Source organism: Drosophila sulfurigaster, chromosome 3, assembly GCF_023558435.1.
Source record: "Drosophila sulfurigaster albostrigata strain 15112-1811.04 chromosome 3, ASM2355843v2, whole genome shotgun sequence".
Classification (NCBI taxonomy): Eukaryota; Metazoa; Arthropoda; class Insecta; order Diptera; family Drosophilidae; genus Drosophila; species Drosophila sulfurigaster.
Window position 1 is genome coordinate 29,168,237 of NC_084883.1, and position 14,569 is coordinate 29,182,805.

The 14,569-nt window shown below is 38.8% G+C and overlaps 1 protein-coding gene across 1 annotated transcript; it reads right to left on the reverse strand.

Annotated features, from left to right (window-relative positions):
* Positions 1-778: 778 nt before the first annotated feature.
* Positions 779-14,388, reverse strand: LOC133841660 (delta-1-pyrroline-5-carboxylate synthase). The gene is made up of 12 exons (XM_062274291.1): positions 14,073-14,388; positions 9,147-9,311; positions 8,877-9,017; positions 8,704-8,811; positions 8,462-8,629; positions 8,204-8,392; positions 7,318-7,513; positions 5,606-5,847; positions 3,257-3,514; positions 2,960-3,185; positions 2,141-2,419; positions 779-1,123 (listed from the first exon to the last, which is right to left on the reverse strand). Exons 1-12 carry the CDS (start codon positions 14,157-14,159, stop codon positions 861-863), a joined length of 2,322 nt encoding a protein of 773 aa, XP_062130275.1. The 5' UTR covers positions 14,160-14,388; the 3' UTR covers positions 779-860.
* Between the last annotated feature and the right edge of the window lie 181 nt (positions 14,389-14,569).

Sequence of the window (14,569 nt, forward strand, 5' to 3'; positions counted from 1 at the left end):
GGCCAAAGTGCCAGGCCAGAAGAGAAAGCTGCAAACTGAAAACTGAAAAGTGCGGAGACCAAAACTGAAAACTATAAACTAAAGAAAGGGGGAAAAAAACACATGCAGCTGAAAACTTGCTTTAATGCACATAAAAATTAAAATACTTGGCGACGCTTGCATACCAAGTGACTTCGAAATTTCGGCCAGCGAAAATTGTTCACGTTTTATGGCTAATTTATGATTATATTTTCAATATTTTTTCGCATTGCTTTTCATGCTCAGCTCGTCTAAAAAATAAAACCGTGCAACGAATAGCCATCCGCGTCCGGGCGAAGCTTGAGTCATTTTAATTTAATTTTTACTGTCAACAAAGCGTCGACGAAGGCGATTCAGCGTCAGCTTCACGAACAGCTTTGGCTCCAACTACAACTTCATCCTTGTGTGCAGCTGTGTGTGGGCGTGGCATATGCTGAACTGAACTTTGCGCCAGCACTGAGAAACTTTAGCGCCCAAGACACGCGCTGACAGTTTTCCCTTTTGCTCTACACATTTTATTAATTAAGCAAGTTGCCCGCTCAAATATTTTCCACTCAAATTAATTTCTCCCATGTGGCCGCGACTGGCAGCTGTCATCATGCAGCTACCACAAGAACCAGTAACCATTCTCTTACACTTACAGCGACTAAGCCCAGTTAATTACACTTCCATCACGCCATCATTATGCTGTTGCTGCTGCTGCTGCTGATGATGATGATGCAGGTGCACCGCATTGCCAAAAACACAATTTACTTTCAAATATGTTACAAATATGTATATGTATGTACATAGAGAACTTAGAAACTAAAACGAACAAACAAAAATTGCAGGCGAAAGGTAAACTAATCAATGGGTAGCGATTCGTGGATCCACGTGCGTTTTCCTCCCTCAGCGAAGTCCGCAGCAGCGTGATCCTGACCGTTGAGTATCCATTTGGTTGTCAGCAGCCCCTCCACACCGACGGGGCCACGTGCATGGATCCGTGCCGTTGAGATGCCCACCTCGGCGCCAAGGCCAAACCGGAAACCGTCCGCAAAACGCGAGCTCGCATTGTGGAACACACAGGCGCTGTCCACGCTGCCAAGGAAATGCTTTGCTGCGGCATCTGCACGAAATGGACAAAAAAAGCAACAAAAACAACAATTCAGTAAGAGAAATTGTGAACGGAAAGTGGAAAATATGTATATGAAATAGAAAATGGGAAATGGAAAATGAAAATGGAAACGTAAAAAGGCAAAAAAATACCATATAGAAAATGCAATATGCAGTCTGTGCAATATGCAATATGCAAACATGAGAACGTTCTGAATGCTAAACAAAATTAATTTCCCAAATGATTTAAATTTGTTGTGGCAGCCATCACGAGTTGATTTAGCTAAACAAAACCTGACCCCAGCCAGCAATTTCATTACAAATTCGAGTGAGTATACGACTAGTATGCCACGACAATTTCGATGACGTCACGCATCACGCATGCAAATGCACAGCTAACTTGGCTTATACTCTCGTTTACTCGTCGTTGTTTGGCATTGGCATTTTTAATTAAATTACCACACAGGTCAGATCACACAGTGGCAAACGTGCATTTGCATTCACCATTCAAATTATACAAATTACATTACAAATGGCTGAGCTGTACATATTTTTTCAAATTAAAATTCATATTTCACCACAAAAACACTTTTTGAAATATTATTCAAAGGCCATAAGTCTTTAGCTAAGCTCCATTCAATTTACACAAATTACTTCCTATTATTTGAAGACCAACATCAACTAGCTTAGGCGGAAATGAAATATAAAATAAATAAACTTGACAAGCAAATTCGAATTTCTCATTGTAATTCCATTTGAGTTCCTATCTGCATTGAATGACACTTTATATCCTTCTCTTGACACCGTAAGCTTTGGCCATAAATCGAACTATGCCAAAACTTCAGCAACCATTATGCATTATAGGGGCGCTCACAACAATTATTTATAACCCGCACATTGAACTGTCATTAGCTCAAAAGGAAATTCCCCTTCCGCTAACCAACCGAAACTCTACTCCCATGTGGGCGATGAGCAAACAATTTTTCTGCTTCAATTGCAAGCAATTGAAATTAATTTTCAATCTTCATACCATTCTCCGTTACAATGACATCGGTGTGTCCACTTCCGTACGTATGTATGTGATTAATGGCCTCCTCCAAGCTGGGCACAATCTCAATGCAGCACTCCAGCGCACCGTATTCATGTCTCAAACTCTTTGCCGCAGGCGGACCGAATGTCAGCTGCTGATTCAGACGCGGTCCCGAATAGATTTTGACTCCCTCACGTTTCAGCATGTTGCAGACATCGTTGAAAATCTCTCCACTCATTAGATCCTCGTGGATGAGCAACGTTTCCATGGCATTGCAGGCTGCAATTAGTAATGAATGAGATTTCAATTAAATTTCACAGTTTTCAAGTTTAATAAAAATTTAATTAGGTATAAGTAATTGCTAATTTAGTAAATGTAATTTAGTAATGGAAATAGATAATTTTGGTTGAATAACATATAAGTTGCAGATGGAATAGAATTCAGTTCTTTAAATGTGAAAAGGGAAATTTAAATTAAAAAAATTCAAATTAATAAGTTATAAGATACACATATAGAAGTAAAATAAAAACCGAAGATATCAAAAACTAAATACATTTTAAATTTTATGAAAATTGAGTTAAGCTCGAATATTTTAAGTTAAGTAAAAATATGAATTTTAAAAATTATTTAAATAATTACAAATTTTATAAGAAGTCAATTGAAATACAATTGAAAACTTGGTTTTACCAAAAATTGTAATAAAAAGGTCATATACAAATATATATTTATACACAATAGTAACCACATATTACTATTTTAATTGCAAATGAAACGTAAAAATGTACCAAAATTAATATTTTATGCTCATCTTTGACTTACCTGCTGGATAATCGCACTTGGCATCACGAGCTATGTGCAGCGCCTTCTTCAGATCAGCATCCCTGTCAATGTAGACGTGGCAGACGCCCTCAGCATGACCCAGTACGGGAATGTGCAACGACTGCTCCTGAATGTTGCGCACCAGCTCCGAGGAGCCACGAGGAATAATCAAGTCGATGTGATTCTCCATGGCAAGTAGATCGCTAATCTCCTCGCGTGTCGACACCTAACACACACGTATTCAGTATTTAGTGTCGAAGTGAGTGATGAGGTGACATCGATTGTAATGTAACTCACCAGGGACACAGCATGCTCGGCACCCACACTGCTCAGCGCCTCCTTGACCAACTCCATTAGGGCTTTGTTGCTGTGTGCAGCCTCCTTGCCGCCCTTCAAGAGCAAACCATTGGCCGATGCCATGGCAAGAGCAGCCACTTGGGGCAATGAGTCTGGGCGGGATTCGAAGATAACCAGCAGCACACCAATGGGCACTGTCACCTGCTTCAATTCCAGTCCATCGGCCAGTTGAGTGCGACGCAGTACACGACCCACATTCTGCATAAAAGATAAGTGTGAGGCAATTGACAAGTCAGCACTTAATGCATTACTCATACGCAGAGTACGCCATATGGGGGTCGATTTGAGCCATACATATAAATAACTCAATAGTCGTATAACATGATGGTGTATGGGCTGCCCAGTTGCCAATTCTAATCCCAGGCGTCCATTTTCGAGGGCGTTTTGCCGAGGCTGTTTTACATAAATCAAGACGTTCATCTTGTCGTAATCTTTATTTATTTTTAATGGGCTGCTGCTGCCCCCATTTTGAGTCCCTGCTTCGTTTGTGTTATACAACAAAAAAATACGAAACGTTGCTGCTGGAAATTGGCTGCAGACAACGTAAAATCTGAATGAAAGAGGGTGGGAAGATGGCAGACAGGAGGCGGGTTGCTTGTGCTGACAGCTGCTGTCTGCCTCGTTTGCTGAGAATGAACCAAGCCCAACACCATGGCCAAGACATGGCACATGCCCAAACCCTAAGTCATACCCTTATTCTTACTCCAACTCAACCTCAGGCCGGAGCTCAAGTTGTGCACTGAGTAAATTTGGTTATATGGTCATTATTATTGACTTTGGCATCGTAGGGCGAAAAACTTTAAATTATATTTACAAAGGACAATTGGATAAGTCATGGCCAGCTTGCTCTGGACGCGCCTAAAAAGCGCTTCGCTCCTTGGTTCTACTCAATTTGAAGAGAAGTTCATTATGTGCACCGTTAATATGGCAAAGCATAATAAGTTTAAGTGTTGACTTTGTGGTACTTGGAAAGTGGCAAACTAATGTTTAATGCATCCGCTGTAAGTGCCTCATTCGAAACTTTGACGATTTGCCTTCGAAAACATGTTAATAAACTATTTCCCCTTTTGCGCAAATGGTTAATAACTGATCGTTATCATTGAAAACTTTTTAGCTTTAGGTTAAATGAACTTAAATGTAAATTTCTGACTTAAAGTATGTGAAAATTAAATGACTTTGAAATGTTGAAGAACTTTAAGTATTTTTGCAAATTGAAAATTGCCACTTGTCAGCGGCGTTTGTGGCACCTACTCGAACATTTATCGACTCGCTGTTCCGTGGCAGATACACGTGCAACATCACACTCAACTTTTGACTGCTGCCCTGCGGCCAAAATAAAAATGTCCGCGACATTTGTTTGTCGCACACGAATACTTTTTGCCATTCCACCAACATTTATTGAGTGCGTTATGGGTTTTTCCTGCTGCTTCGCAATTCGCTTCTCACTTTTTTTTTGTTTTCATTTTATGATTTCTGCTTTTGCGCCATTTCGTGTCACAATTTTGCCACTGCCTCTGTTTTATATATACTTCGATGTATACGTTTATATATATCATATAGTATGTATATAGTGATGGGAAAAAGTTTTTCTTTCAAGCAGCAAAAAGTTTTGCGTTTCCGCACAATCACATCCAATAAAACGGCTGGCTGGCAAAGGAAAAGCGCCACCCATTTTTCCCACCCACTTCTCCCACTCCCCTAACTTCCCCCTACCTCTCACTACTCCATCAACAGTTGCCACTATTTGCTGTGTGTGTGTGTGCGGGTTAATGTCACTGCCAAGACGCACTAAGCACAGCATACGGGCAAGGAGTATATATATATATATATATGGAACTGAGCTGTCTTTTATCTTCCACTTGCTTAGGTCTTACTCTTTCCTCCCTCTTGCCCCTCTGACCTCACTCTGGTGTCAATTTTTGTTGAAGTGTAAAATTGCTTGGAGATTTCATAATGTTGTTAAAGCATGGCAGCTTCTGCTGCATATGGACAACAGTTTCAGTTTCCATTGTTGCTCTCGTTAGTTTGTTGTTGCTGCTCATGTTGCTGCGCTGTGGCAAGCATCCATTGTTGTAGCCTCATAAAATGACCACTTTGCTGAGCGAACAAATCCCAGAGCAGCACCCATGCTGCAAACTAACACAATTTTATTTTGTTTTTTTGTCAACACCATTTTCAACATTTTTAACATGATTTTTGGACAGCAAAACAAATGCAATTTGCATAAACTTTTTTAATGTGATTCTCTCCGCCATTTTCAATCTGCAAATTAATTTAATTTTCACTTACCTTGTGACTGTCATCAGCAATCTGCTTCAAACCAATCGACAGATTCTTTAGCTTGGCCGAATTGAGTGATAAACGCGACAACAACGGCTTGGCCAGTCCATTCTTCTTGGCCTCGGCCAAGTCCTTGGCATTGGCATCCAAAATGTATTTCTCACGGCTAACCAGCAGATCGGCCAAGTTGTTTACGGCTGTGGCACGTTGGGCAGCGGTCAACGCTTGCATCTGTCGACTGCCAATGCGAGCTGTCAAAGGGGAAGAAGAGAAAAATATGTAATACAATTTTCTTCGAGCATTATGGCCTAAGGATAGATGTTTAAGCTGGTTGTCTGTCAAAACGACAAAAGCCATTCAGCTTCAGGCTAAACAAGCTTTAACTTTTCAAATCAAAATTACAATTTTTGCCGAAGGTATTAATTTTGTTAAAAGAAAAAATATGTAAAATAAATAGTTTCAAAATGTACGTTAAATATACATAAATAAACCAAGCATCTCCAGCATAGATTGTCGAGTAAATAGAATCTCAAAATAAATATGAGTAAAAGCAAAAGCAAAAATATAAAATATAATATATAAAACACTCTAAACATTTACGTTTTTTATATAAATGCCATTCTAGTTAATCCAAAGTTTAAATTTATCAAATAGCAAACTACAATAGAACTTTATATATTCAACGAGACACAAATTTAATAGGTCGATTAAATTTTACGTGTTTCAAAAGTTTTTCCAACAAAAGAAAACATTCAAAAACCAAGCTTTAAGTTATTCTCATTGCAAGCATAAAAATAGACTGCCCACTTTCAACAACCACCAAAAAAAACAAAATATGTGAGAAATAATAAAAGCTGCAACAAGTTGTAGCTTGCTAATTAACAAGCACTTCCCAAGCTGTTTGCCGTCAACGTGTTTCAGCTGTCTCTAATAACAATTAAATTAAACTTGCCAACTAAAAATTGCAACACAACATGCCAGTCGAGTCGAGCCTTAGCCAGACCCCTTGGCGCCGTCAGGCCAAACTGTTGCCATTTACTCTCCAGCCACAGAGAAGCAACTACGACGACGACGACGGTAAACCTCAACAGGCAGCCACTGTGACCTTGTTTCTCTGCTCTGCTCTGCTCGCAAACTCGGCATCTACAGTTGGTCTAAACTAAATATCTACTATGTCAGCGAGAGGCACTTTCAAGAGTGTTGCCCCCGGCATGCAACCAACTACCGACTACCAACTTGTACACAAGCTAACTGCTCGCGCTCATTGAAAGCCACTTAGCATTTGGACCGAGACCCGGACTAGTTGAGACAAGCCCCAAAACTACTTCGCAAGTGTCACTAAATGTAATGCACTCTATTAACTCAACTAACCAAATCATTTCACACTCAGAATAACACTCTCTGTTGACCCACATAGAACTCTGAGTCTCCCCGAAGCTTTAAATGTTTCTTCAATCGTCAAATACTTTCCACTTCTGGAATTGTTTTGAAAATACTATAAAAAAGTATCGTGTTTGTATTGACCATTAAATAATTATTTTAGTTTCGCAAAAACTTTTAACGTGTTGCAATTGTTCCAAAAAAAGAGCGAAACTTTGCTGTGATATTTTTATTAGTCCCGCTAGACTTGAAGTGTTTTCTTTAATGGTTGTTGGGCGACAACTACAATGAACACTATACAATGGACAATTCATTGCGCCAGTCTCTATTATGCCACTTACCATTCTCGGCCATCACCTCGACGGGCACGGAGTTGGCGCTCTCCGTTGATTCCGTAAAGAATGTGCCAACTTTTCTGCCACCCACAATTGTCTTAATAGCCTTCTCCTGCATGCCATTGCATATAACAACGCTAACGCCTCGATCCAGTGCCCAAGTAGCCGCCTTTACCTTAGAGTCCATGCCGCCGGTGCCGACCTGAAACAACGAGCAAATGGGAAGAGAATGAGAATGCCGTGGAGCATTATAAATAGTTAACCAAAGTGTGAAGCATGCAATAAACAAACGCCTGTAATAAACACCATTAAGTTGCAAACTGCAGCTGTTACAACGGCTTCCAACTCCACCCACTTGCCACAGTTACTTCTACTTCTACTTCAACTTCTACTGCTGTTCCTTCCGCTTCCTGTACCTGTCACTTTGCTGAGAAATTATTGTGCAAAAGTTGCTGCGGTGTCAACGCGTTTTGCCTTTTAAATATTTAACAAGATTTGCGCTAATGAAATGACCATAGCACAAACAGCAAAACAATTGCAGATTGCATGACTATCACTTTGTGCAGATGGCTAAAAATAAGCATATATCCTATAACCAACTATCATAAATAACTCATGAAGATAATTATACCAATGACATTTCATGTTTACTACTAACAGCGTAATTTCTACTTATAAATCTATATTTGGTATACTATTTATATAAAGCACTTTAACAATACATGCCATATAAATTGAAATTTAATATTTATATTAATTGGCATTTAATACAAGTGAATAATCTATTTACATCTGCAATAAATTGCAGTAAAATTAAAATTCAATACACTTTAAGTGAAAATTGAGTATGACTAAAAGTGAATTTGCTGAAATCCTATAAGCAGCCACTTACCTTAGACTTCTTGCCAAACTCAATGCTGTTCATGTCATCGCTGGTGTAGGTGTGCATGAGCTTGGCGCCATCCTCCCACGGCGGCTTATTGTAAATGCCATCGACATCGGACATGAGGATAAGCAGATCCGCCTGCACTTCAGCGGCGAGCATGGCAGACAGACTGTCGTTGTCTTTAATAGGGATGCCCTGCAATAGCATCAAAGTGCATTATAGAAGAGTCAGAGAGAGAGAGAGAGAAGGAATATCAAGCTGCACCTTTCTGGCTCCGCCAGCTGGCTCATCGTCACGTATGAACATTGGTGGTGACACGGCATCGTTCGTGTTTATGATTGGCACAATATTTAGGCTAATTAATTCGGAGAGCGTAGAGAAGAGATTGTTGCGTGTTTCCTCGTTGTAGAAATCCGGCTTGGTCACCAGCACCTAAACCCACAAAATTGTAAATTCAGTTTCGTGTTCATAATTGGAAATTGCGATTGGGATTGTGGTCAACCGACCTGGGCTATCTTAACGCCATATTGCGCAAACATTGCATCGTAGAGGGACATAAGACCCGATTGACCCACCGCAGCGGCCGCACGTGGCTCCAATGTGGCACCATCGAACTATAATAAATAAGCCAAGGATTAGCTGGAGTTTGCCTGTTTGCCTCCCTGCCTGTGTGTATCACCTCTTTGGAGTCCTTGGGATTAAGGGTTTCGCGCATCGAAAGCGACATAAGCAGCTCTTGGGCCAGTTTTTGTTTGCCAAAGGCCACAGCACCGCTGGTCACCATAATCACCTCACGTCCCTCCAAGTGGCACTCGGCAACCTATAACAACAGAAGAAGGAGTTAGATTCTATTGAGTAAGGCAAAACAAAAAAATCTTTGCGTATTCGTATTATGTAAAGAGATTTGCCATACGGTTTACATATTACGTATAAATAACTCAGTGCTTACCTGCTCCACAATGGAGGCCAAGCGGCCCAAGGCCAAGCCATGATTATCTTCACGTGTTATCACAGCACTGCCCAGCTTCACAACTAGACGACGAGCATATTTGAGCTGACTGCGCTCTGTGAACTGTGGATGAGCCTTTTCTAAGCGCTTCTCAGGCGGCAGCAGCTAAAAAATAACAAATCAATTCAGCAATATGAGTGCAAATCATAAATGCGAGTATAACTCAAAAGTCAAAGTCAATGATTCTTGTCCTTATCAACACTATCAATCAGTAAACACACTCAGAAACTCGATGAGGCCGTAAATTACGACAGCAAAGAGTTTGCAAATATGAAAGCAACAAATGGCAGTTTAATTAATTAGACCGCCTGGTTCCTGGATTTCTAATCATCATTAAGTTTAATCAGTTTTGTGCTCGTGTGTAATCAGCTATTGACGCTAAGTCTGGCTGTAAATACGAGTTTGTGCATAATAAATGGCCATCAGCCATAACTAATAATTAAGTATTATGCATGGTAATTGGTTTTTTAGTTCACTTTGCGTATACGCAATGTGTGCGTAGTGTTGAGCCTGCAATTTACACTTGCATAATTAATTCCAAATTATTGCTAATTGAATTTTATCACAAATATGCTTTACAGTAATCGCACATGGCAAACGCAACCAAGACCATAAATCTCGCATTGAAATTCTATTACAAAATGCATTGCAGCAGTTGATGTACAAAATTCCCTTTGCCATGCACACACATCATAAACGATTGACACACAATTGGGTAAGTCAATATATGACGCTTTACGTGCTTTCTTCCGGAAAACAAAAGCCAGCGCAATTGGCTCCCGGTTGTCGGAAATATCAGTTCAGCAAGTGCTTCCGTCAACATGACACGGATTGACAGTTGAAATCAAAGAAGAACACCTGCAGAAGTATTTCATATTAACTAAAATATCTTAACAATGTTTTTAAAAAAGAAAAAGAAAAAAACACCTAATTTTTCAAATTCGCTTAAAAATTATTATTTAAAAATCACACTTAACATTCAAGAATTATAATATAATATAAATTTAAAATAAAACAAATTGGATAAAATATGAAAAATAAATTACAAAATACTTTAAGTCCAAACAAAATTACATTTCGTTTAGAGCTTCCCTGGACCATTATGCAGTTATTTCAACTTTTTATTTTCGTTAAACACATCAATCAATCAGAGTCGTCTACGTCGCCCAATGCACACTTGAGTGACTCTACTCAACATTTTGTTTAGTCTTCCCATTGATTGGCTTTTTTTTCAAGCGCAATAAAAAGGCGGAAAGTACTTGTGTGCACATATTTTACAATGAAATTAAAGGCAAAAGGCGACGGAAAAAGCGACGACGAAGTCGAATGCAAAAGCAAACTCAATGCCAATTATTGCACAACTCAATTGTAAATTAAATTGAGGCGTAAATATTTTCAATTCGTTACAATTGACAGTCAATATTATGAAGCTGTCAGCTATAAAGTAGTCAATACGATTAAACTACACTCGCACACCCAATCAACAAATCGGCTAAAATGACATCAAAAATATTATTTTATACTAGTGTTTGGGTTATTTGGGAATTGCTCTTGGTTATTGGCCATTTCGTTGTGTTATCACAAGCAACACACTCTATTGTGTTATCGTGTTATGGGCGTCAAAACAAACCGAGTCTATATAATAACAACAAATACGTGTTCATAACAATCATAAGCGTGCCGTCGCTCTTGTCTTGTTGTCAGCGGGGCGTATGCGTGATGTATTCGTTGACTTCTACGGCAATTTGTTGGCAAGCGTCTAGACCTAACCTTGAGTTATTGTTTGTGATCAGCATGGCCAAGTCTGCCTCACTTAATCGGTTTAGGGTTTCTTATCAAATGCTTTTACAATTCTATGTTTTTCACAATGATAAGAAATTAGTGTTGCTTTTCTGACTAGGGTAGAGTGCTTAGGCCTGTCGAAAAATCCAATTATAAAGCAATTAAATTGTTGACTGCCAAATAAGTTGCGTCTGCCAGAAAAATTTATAGTCATGCGTAGGCAGGCGTCATAAGACCACAAATAAAATTGTGAAAAAATGGTTGTAAAAGTAAATAAAACTTGTAAAAGTTCATAGAACATTTAATGGGCCTTCACAAATGGGCAGGAAGGGGAGTCAGTCATGGGTTTAAATGGTATAAAAAAGATTGAAGGCCCGTACTATGGGAAAGCCCATTAAACCAATTGACAAATACTATACTATATGAATAAATAGAAAAGAAACTTAAAACAAGTATTAAAAAAAGTTAGCATTTTTATTAATTACTTTTTATGAATACTTAATTCAAAACTTTCTATTTATCAAAGGAAATTATTATCTTTAAATTGGTATGCATAACTTAAGAACGAAATAATCTAAGAATCGATTCAGATAAACATATATATACAATCCATATTGACTATATGCGAAAAATCTTTATCAGCATTGGCTGTTGATTTCACTCTAAGGTTCTTGAAGATTTAAAAAATCTTGTGGCGATAAAGTGATAAACTTTATTGGTTTCTAGTTCCTATTTGCGCGTCTAATGTAGCGTCAATTATGGCAAGTTAAAGTTCCCAAGTGATTCCCGCTCTTATCCCCATAAAACCATAAAGAAAGACGACAACAGCTGTTTGATTCTCATGCTCTACACAATTTCTACGCTGTTTTGCCGCTTGTTGTTTGCTATGTTTTACGCTTGTTTCGCTCTGCCATGTTTTCTTTCTCTCCACTGTTTCGCTCTTTTATGATGTACCGTGCACGCACACACACCACTCTAACACACACTAGCTCGCTGGCTGCTTACCCCCCGATAGCTGCCCCATAACTGCCAACACGTGTCAAACTGGGGCGACGATGACGCCGACAAAAGCGGTCGACACTAGGGAAAGGGAAGAGGAAGGAGAAGAGAAGAGAAGAAGGTTGACGGAGTGATGACCCTGACCTAGCCAAAACGTTTTGAGTGTCAAAGGCATGGTGCCGGACTCTTCGGACTGCGGACTACGGACTACGGACTTTGGACATATGCAAATGCAGCTGTCGACCCTTGCCCGGGGCCAGGGCTGGTTGATGCATATTTAAAGGGGTTTTAAGTTTACTGGAAAAGGCAAACGGCAAACGGCGAGCGGCATTGGGCATTGGGCATTGAATGGCCTGAGGCGAAGTAAAACAAAACAAAACACGAATGAGTTGAAATCATTCTCAATCGGTTGCTCGACGAGACTGTACGTAGTTTTGTAATACAATATTTACACTCTACAATTTATTTTAACACGTATACGCCATATTGTCCTGCCAGCTGTCATGCTGTGACAACGCTTTTTGTGACATTTTATCAGCATGTCATGCAAATACATTTTTATTTTTCTATCACACCCAGTCACCCAGTAACACTTTGTATGTATGCGTATGTACGAACGTATTTCTATTTTGTATGTTTTGCATGTCCTTCAATCTGCACCTAACACTGCAAATGATTTACAGCACGTCAGCATGAACCCAAACCCAAATCTAAATCCGAAAAAAATACATAAATCGATTTCAACCGTCCATTCAATTAGCTCAACCCAAAAGGCAGTTTGATGGCCCAGTTTAGACCCAAGCATCCTTTTTAGCCATTCCAAGCTGTTGCCACTCCGATTTGTCATAAAAGATAATAAAAACCATCGAACGAATGAACGAAACGAACTCAAATCTTCAACTACTTTTCGCCTGTTATTGTTGTTCTTGTTGCCCATTTTTATGGTGCTGATTGAGTGCTGATTAAATTTTAGTGTCAAGGAAAATTTTGCCCCTAATCTATGAGTATGAACGGTATCCCCAATCAGTAACTTATATAATCCAATCTATGGACACTGAAAAAATGGGCAACCCATTTAACGCAATTTCATATTGACTGTGGTCATTCAAGATACAGGGACAAGTACGTCAACATCAGCTGGGCTTCCCGTGACTGCTGTCGTGGTGTGTCGGTAATTTTCCCCCACATTTAAATCAACTTATTCGCAAAAGAATTATCTCTTATCAGTCGTCCACACGTTTGCTTTTTAATATTTATATACAGACTGAGTACTGTGTATATACTGTTGCCGACGATCTGCATTGAGCCGGTTACTGTTCTACTCATTTGTATTTGGTTTACTAGTTCAATTCTGCATTGTGTTGGGCAATAGAAAGCAAAGTCCATTAATATGTTTGCAGACTGCACAGCCTTACAATATGATAAGGATTGTTTGACTTTCAACTTAGAGAATATAAGTCTACATTCACTCTTCTATCACTAATTTATAATTAGAAATATGTGAATATTAGACTTTAGCATTGTATATTATACGAAATCGTGAGTCGATTCATGGCATTAACTTCAACTAGTTTGAACTGTTTCCATCGAAAACGCAAATCCACTGATAACCATAACAAATAGCAAAGTTCAACAACCTAGACGAAAATCAATAAAAATGCAAAAGATAATTGTCATTGTCATTGTTTTGGGCAATTTTATTTGGCTTTCGAATAATTTGATAACAAATTTCATTGTTATTGGATAAGGTTTTAAGAAAATAAAAAGAAAATGGATTGTAAACTAATTTAAATTATATTTTTTCACAAATACTAAAATTGTTTGAATATTTTTATTTTACAGCATTTATAAAACAAAAGGTTATTTTCATCTATTTTAGTTTTACATATTCACTGTAACCTAAAAACCTATATTTACAATCCAAGCAAAATCATCTGATTCTTAAAACGTCATGATTTGAAACAAAACTACAGTCATTCATAATTAATTATTTTAATGGCTGATTGCTCATATTAATTTCAATAATAAGTTTTGATTTTAACTGCGTATAATATATTTTTATTTTGTATTTCTTTAATCACTCACTGGTTGTCTGGGCCCATGGGAGCTCGCTGCTCTCCAGGTATTGCCTAATAAATTGTTGCGCAGCGCTTTATAGCTATTACGCAGCATGGTTGTTAATGTGTATTAAAAGTATATTGCACAAAGTTCAAAATGCGTTTCGAATGGATTAACCACAACACTTTATTTAACAACCACAAAATTTAGTAATAACTGTGAAAAGTCCTGATCAGGATCTAATCACAAGCAAATATCACAGAATGCAATGTAAAGGCGAAAGGCGCAGCGGGAGAATTCAATGGGGACCGAACCGCGACACCCAACGATTTCAACTGAAACTGAATTGTTTTGGATCCATGCACACACCGATCAGAAGTGACGAACAACTCGCAGCTCTAGCTGCTTACTGATAATGAAGCGCAAACATGTGTAATTGTAAGTACTCATTGCGATTGCGATTAGAATTGGTGTGAGACACAGCCTTCCTCTGCTCTTGCAGCTCGTTGTTGTGATTCAATTAG

Bases quoted from the DNA above. Each gene is read 5' to 3' on its own strand.
- LOC133841660 (XM_062274291.1), bottom strand. From the start codon at position 14,159: ATGCTGCGTAATAGCTATAAAGCGCTGCGCAACAATTTATTAGGCAAT. The intron at 9,312-14,072 runs GTGAGTGATTAA...GTTATTTTTTAG, and splicing joins CCCATGGGCCCAGACAACCA to CTGCTGCCGCCTGAGAAGCG. The intron at 7,514-8,203 runs GTAAGTGGCTGC...TCGTTGTTTCAG, and splicing joins AGTTTGGCAAGAAGTCTAAG to GTCGGCACCGGCGGCATGGA.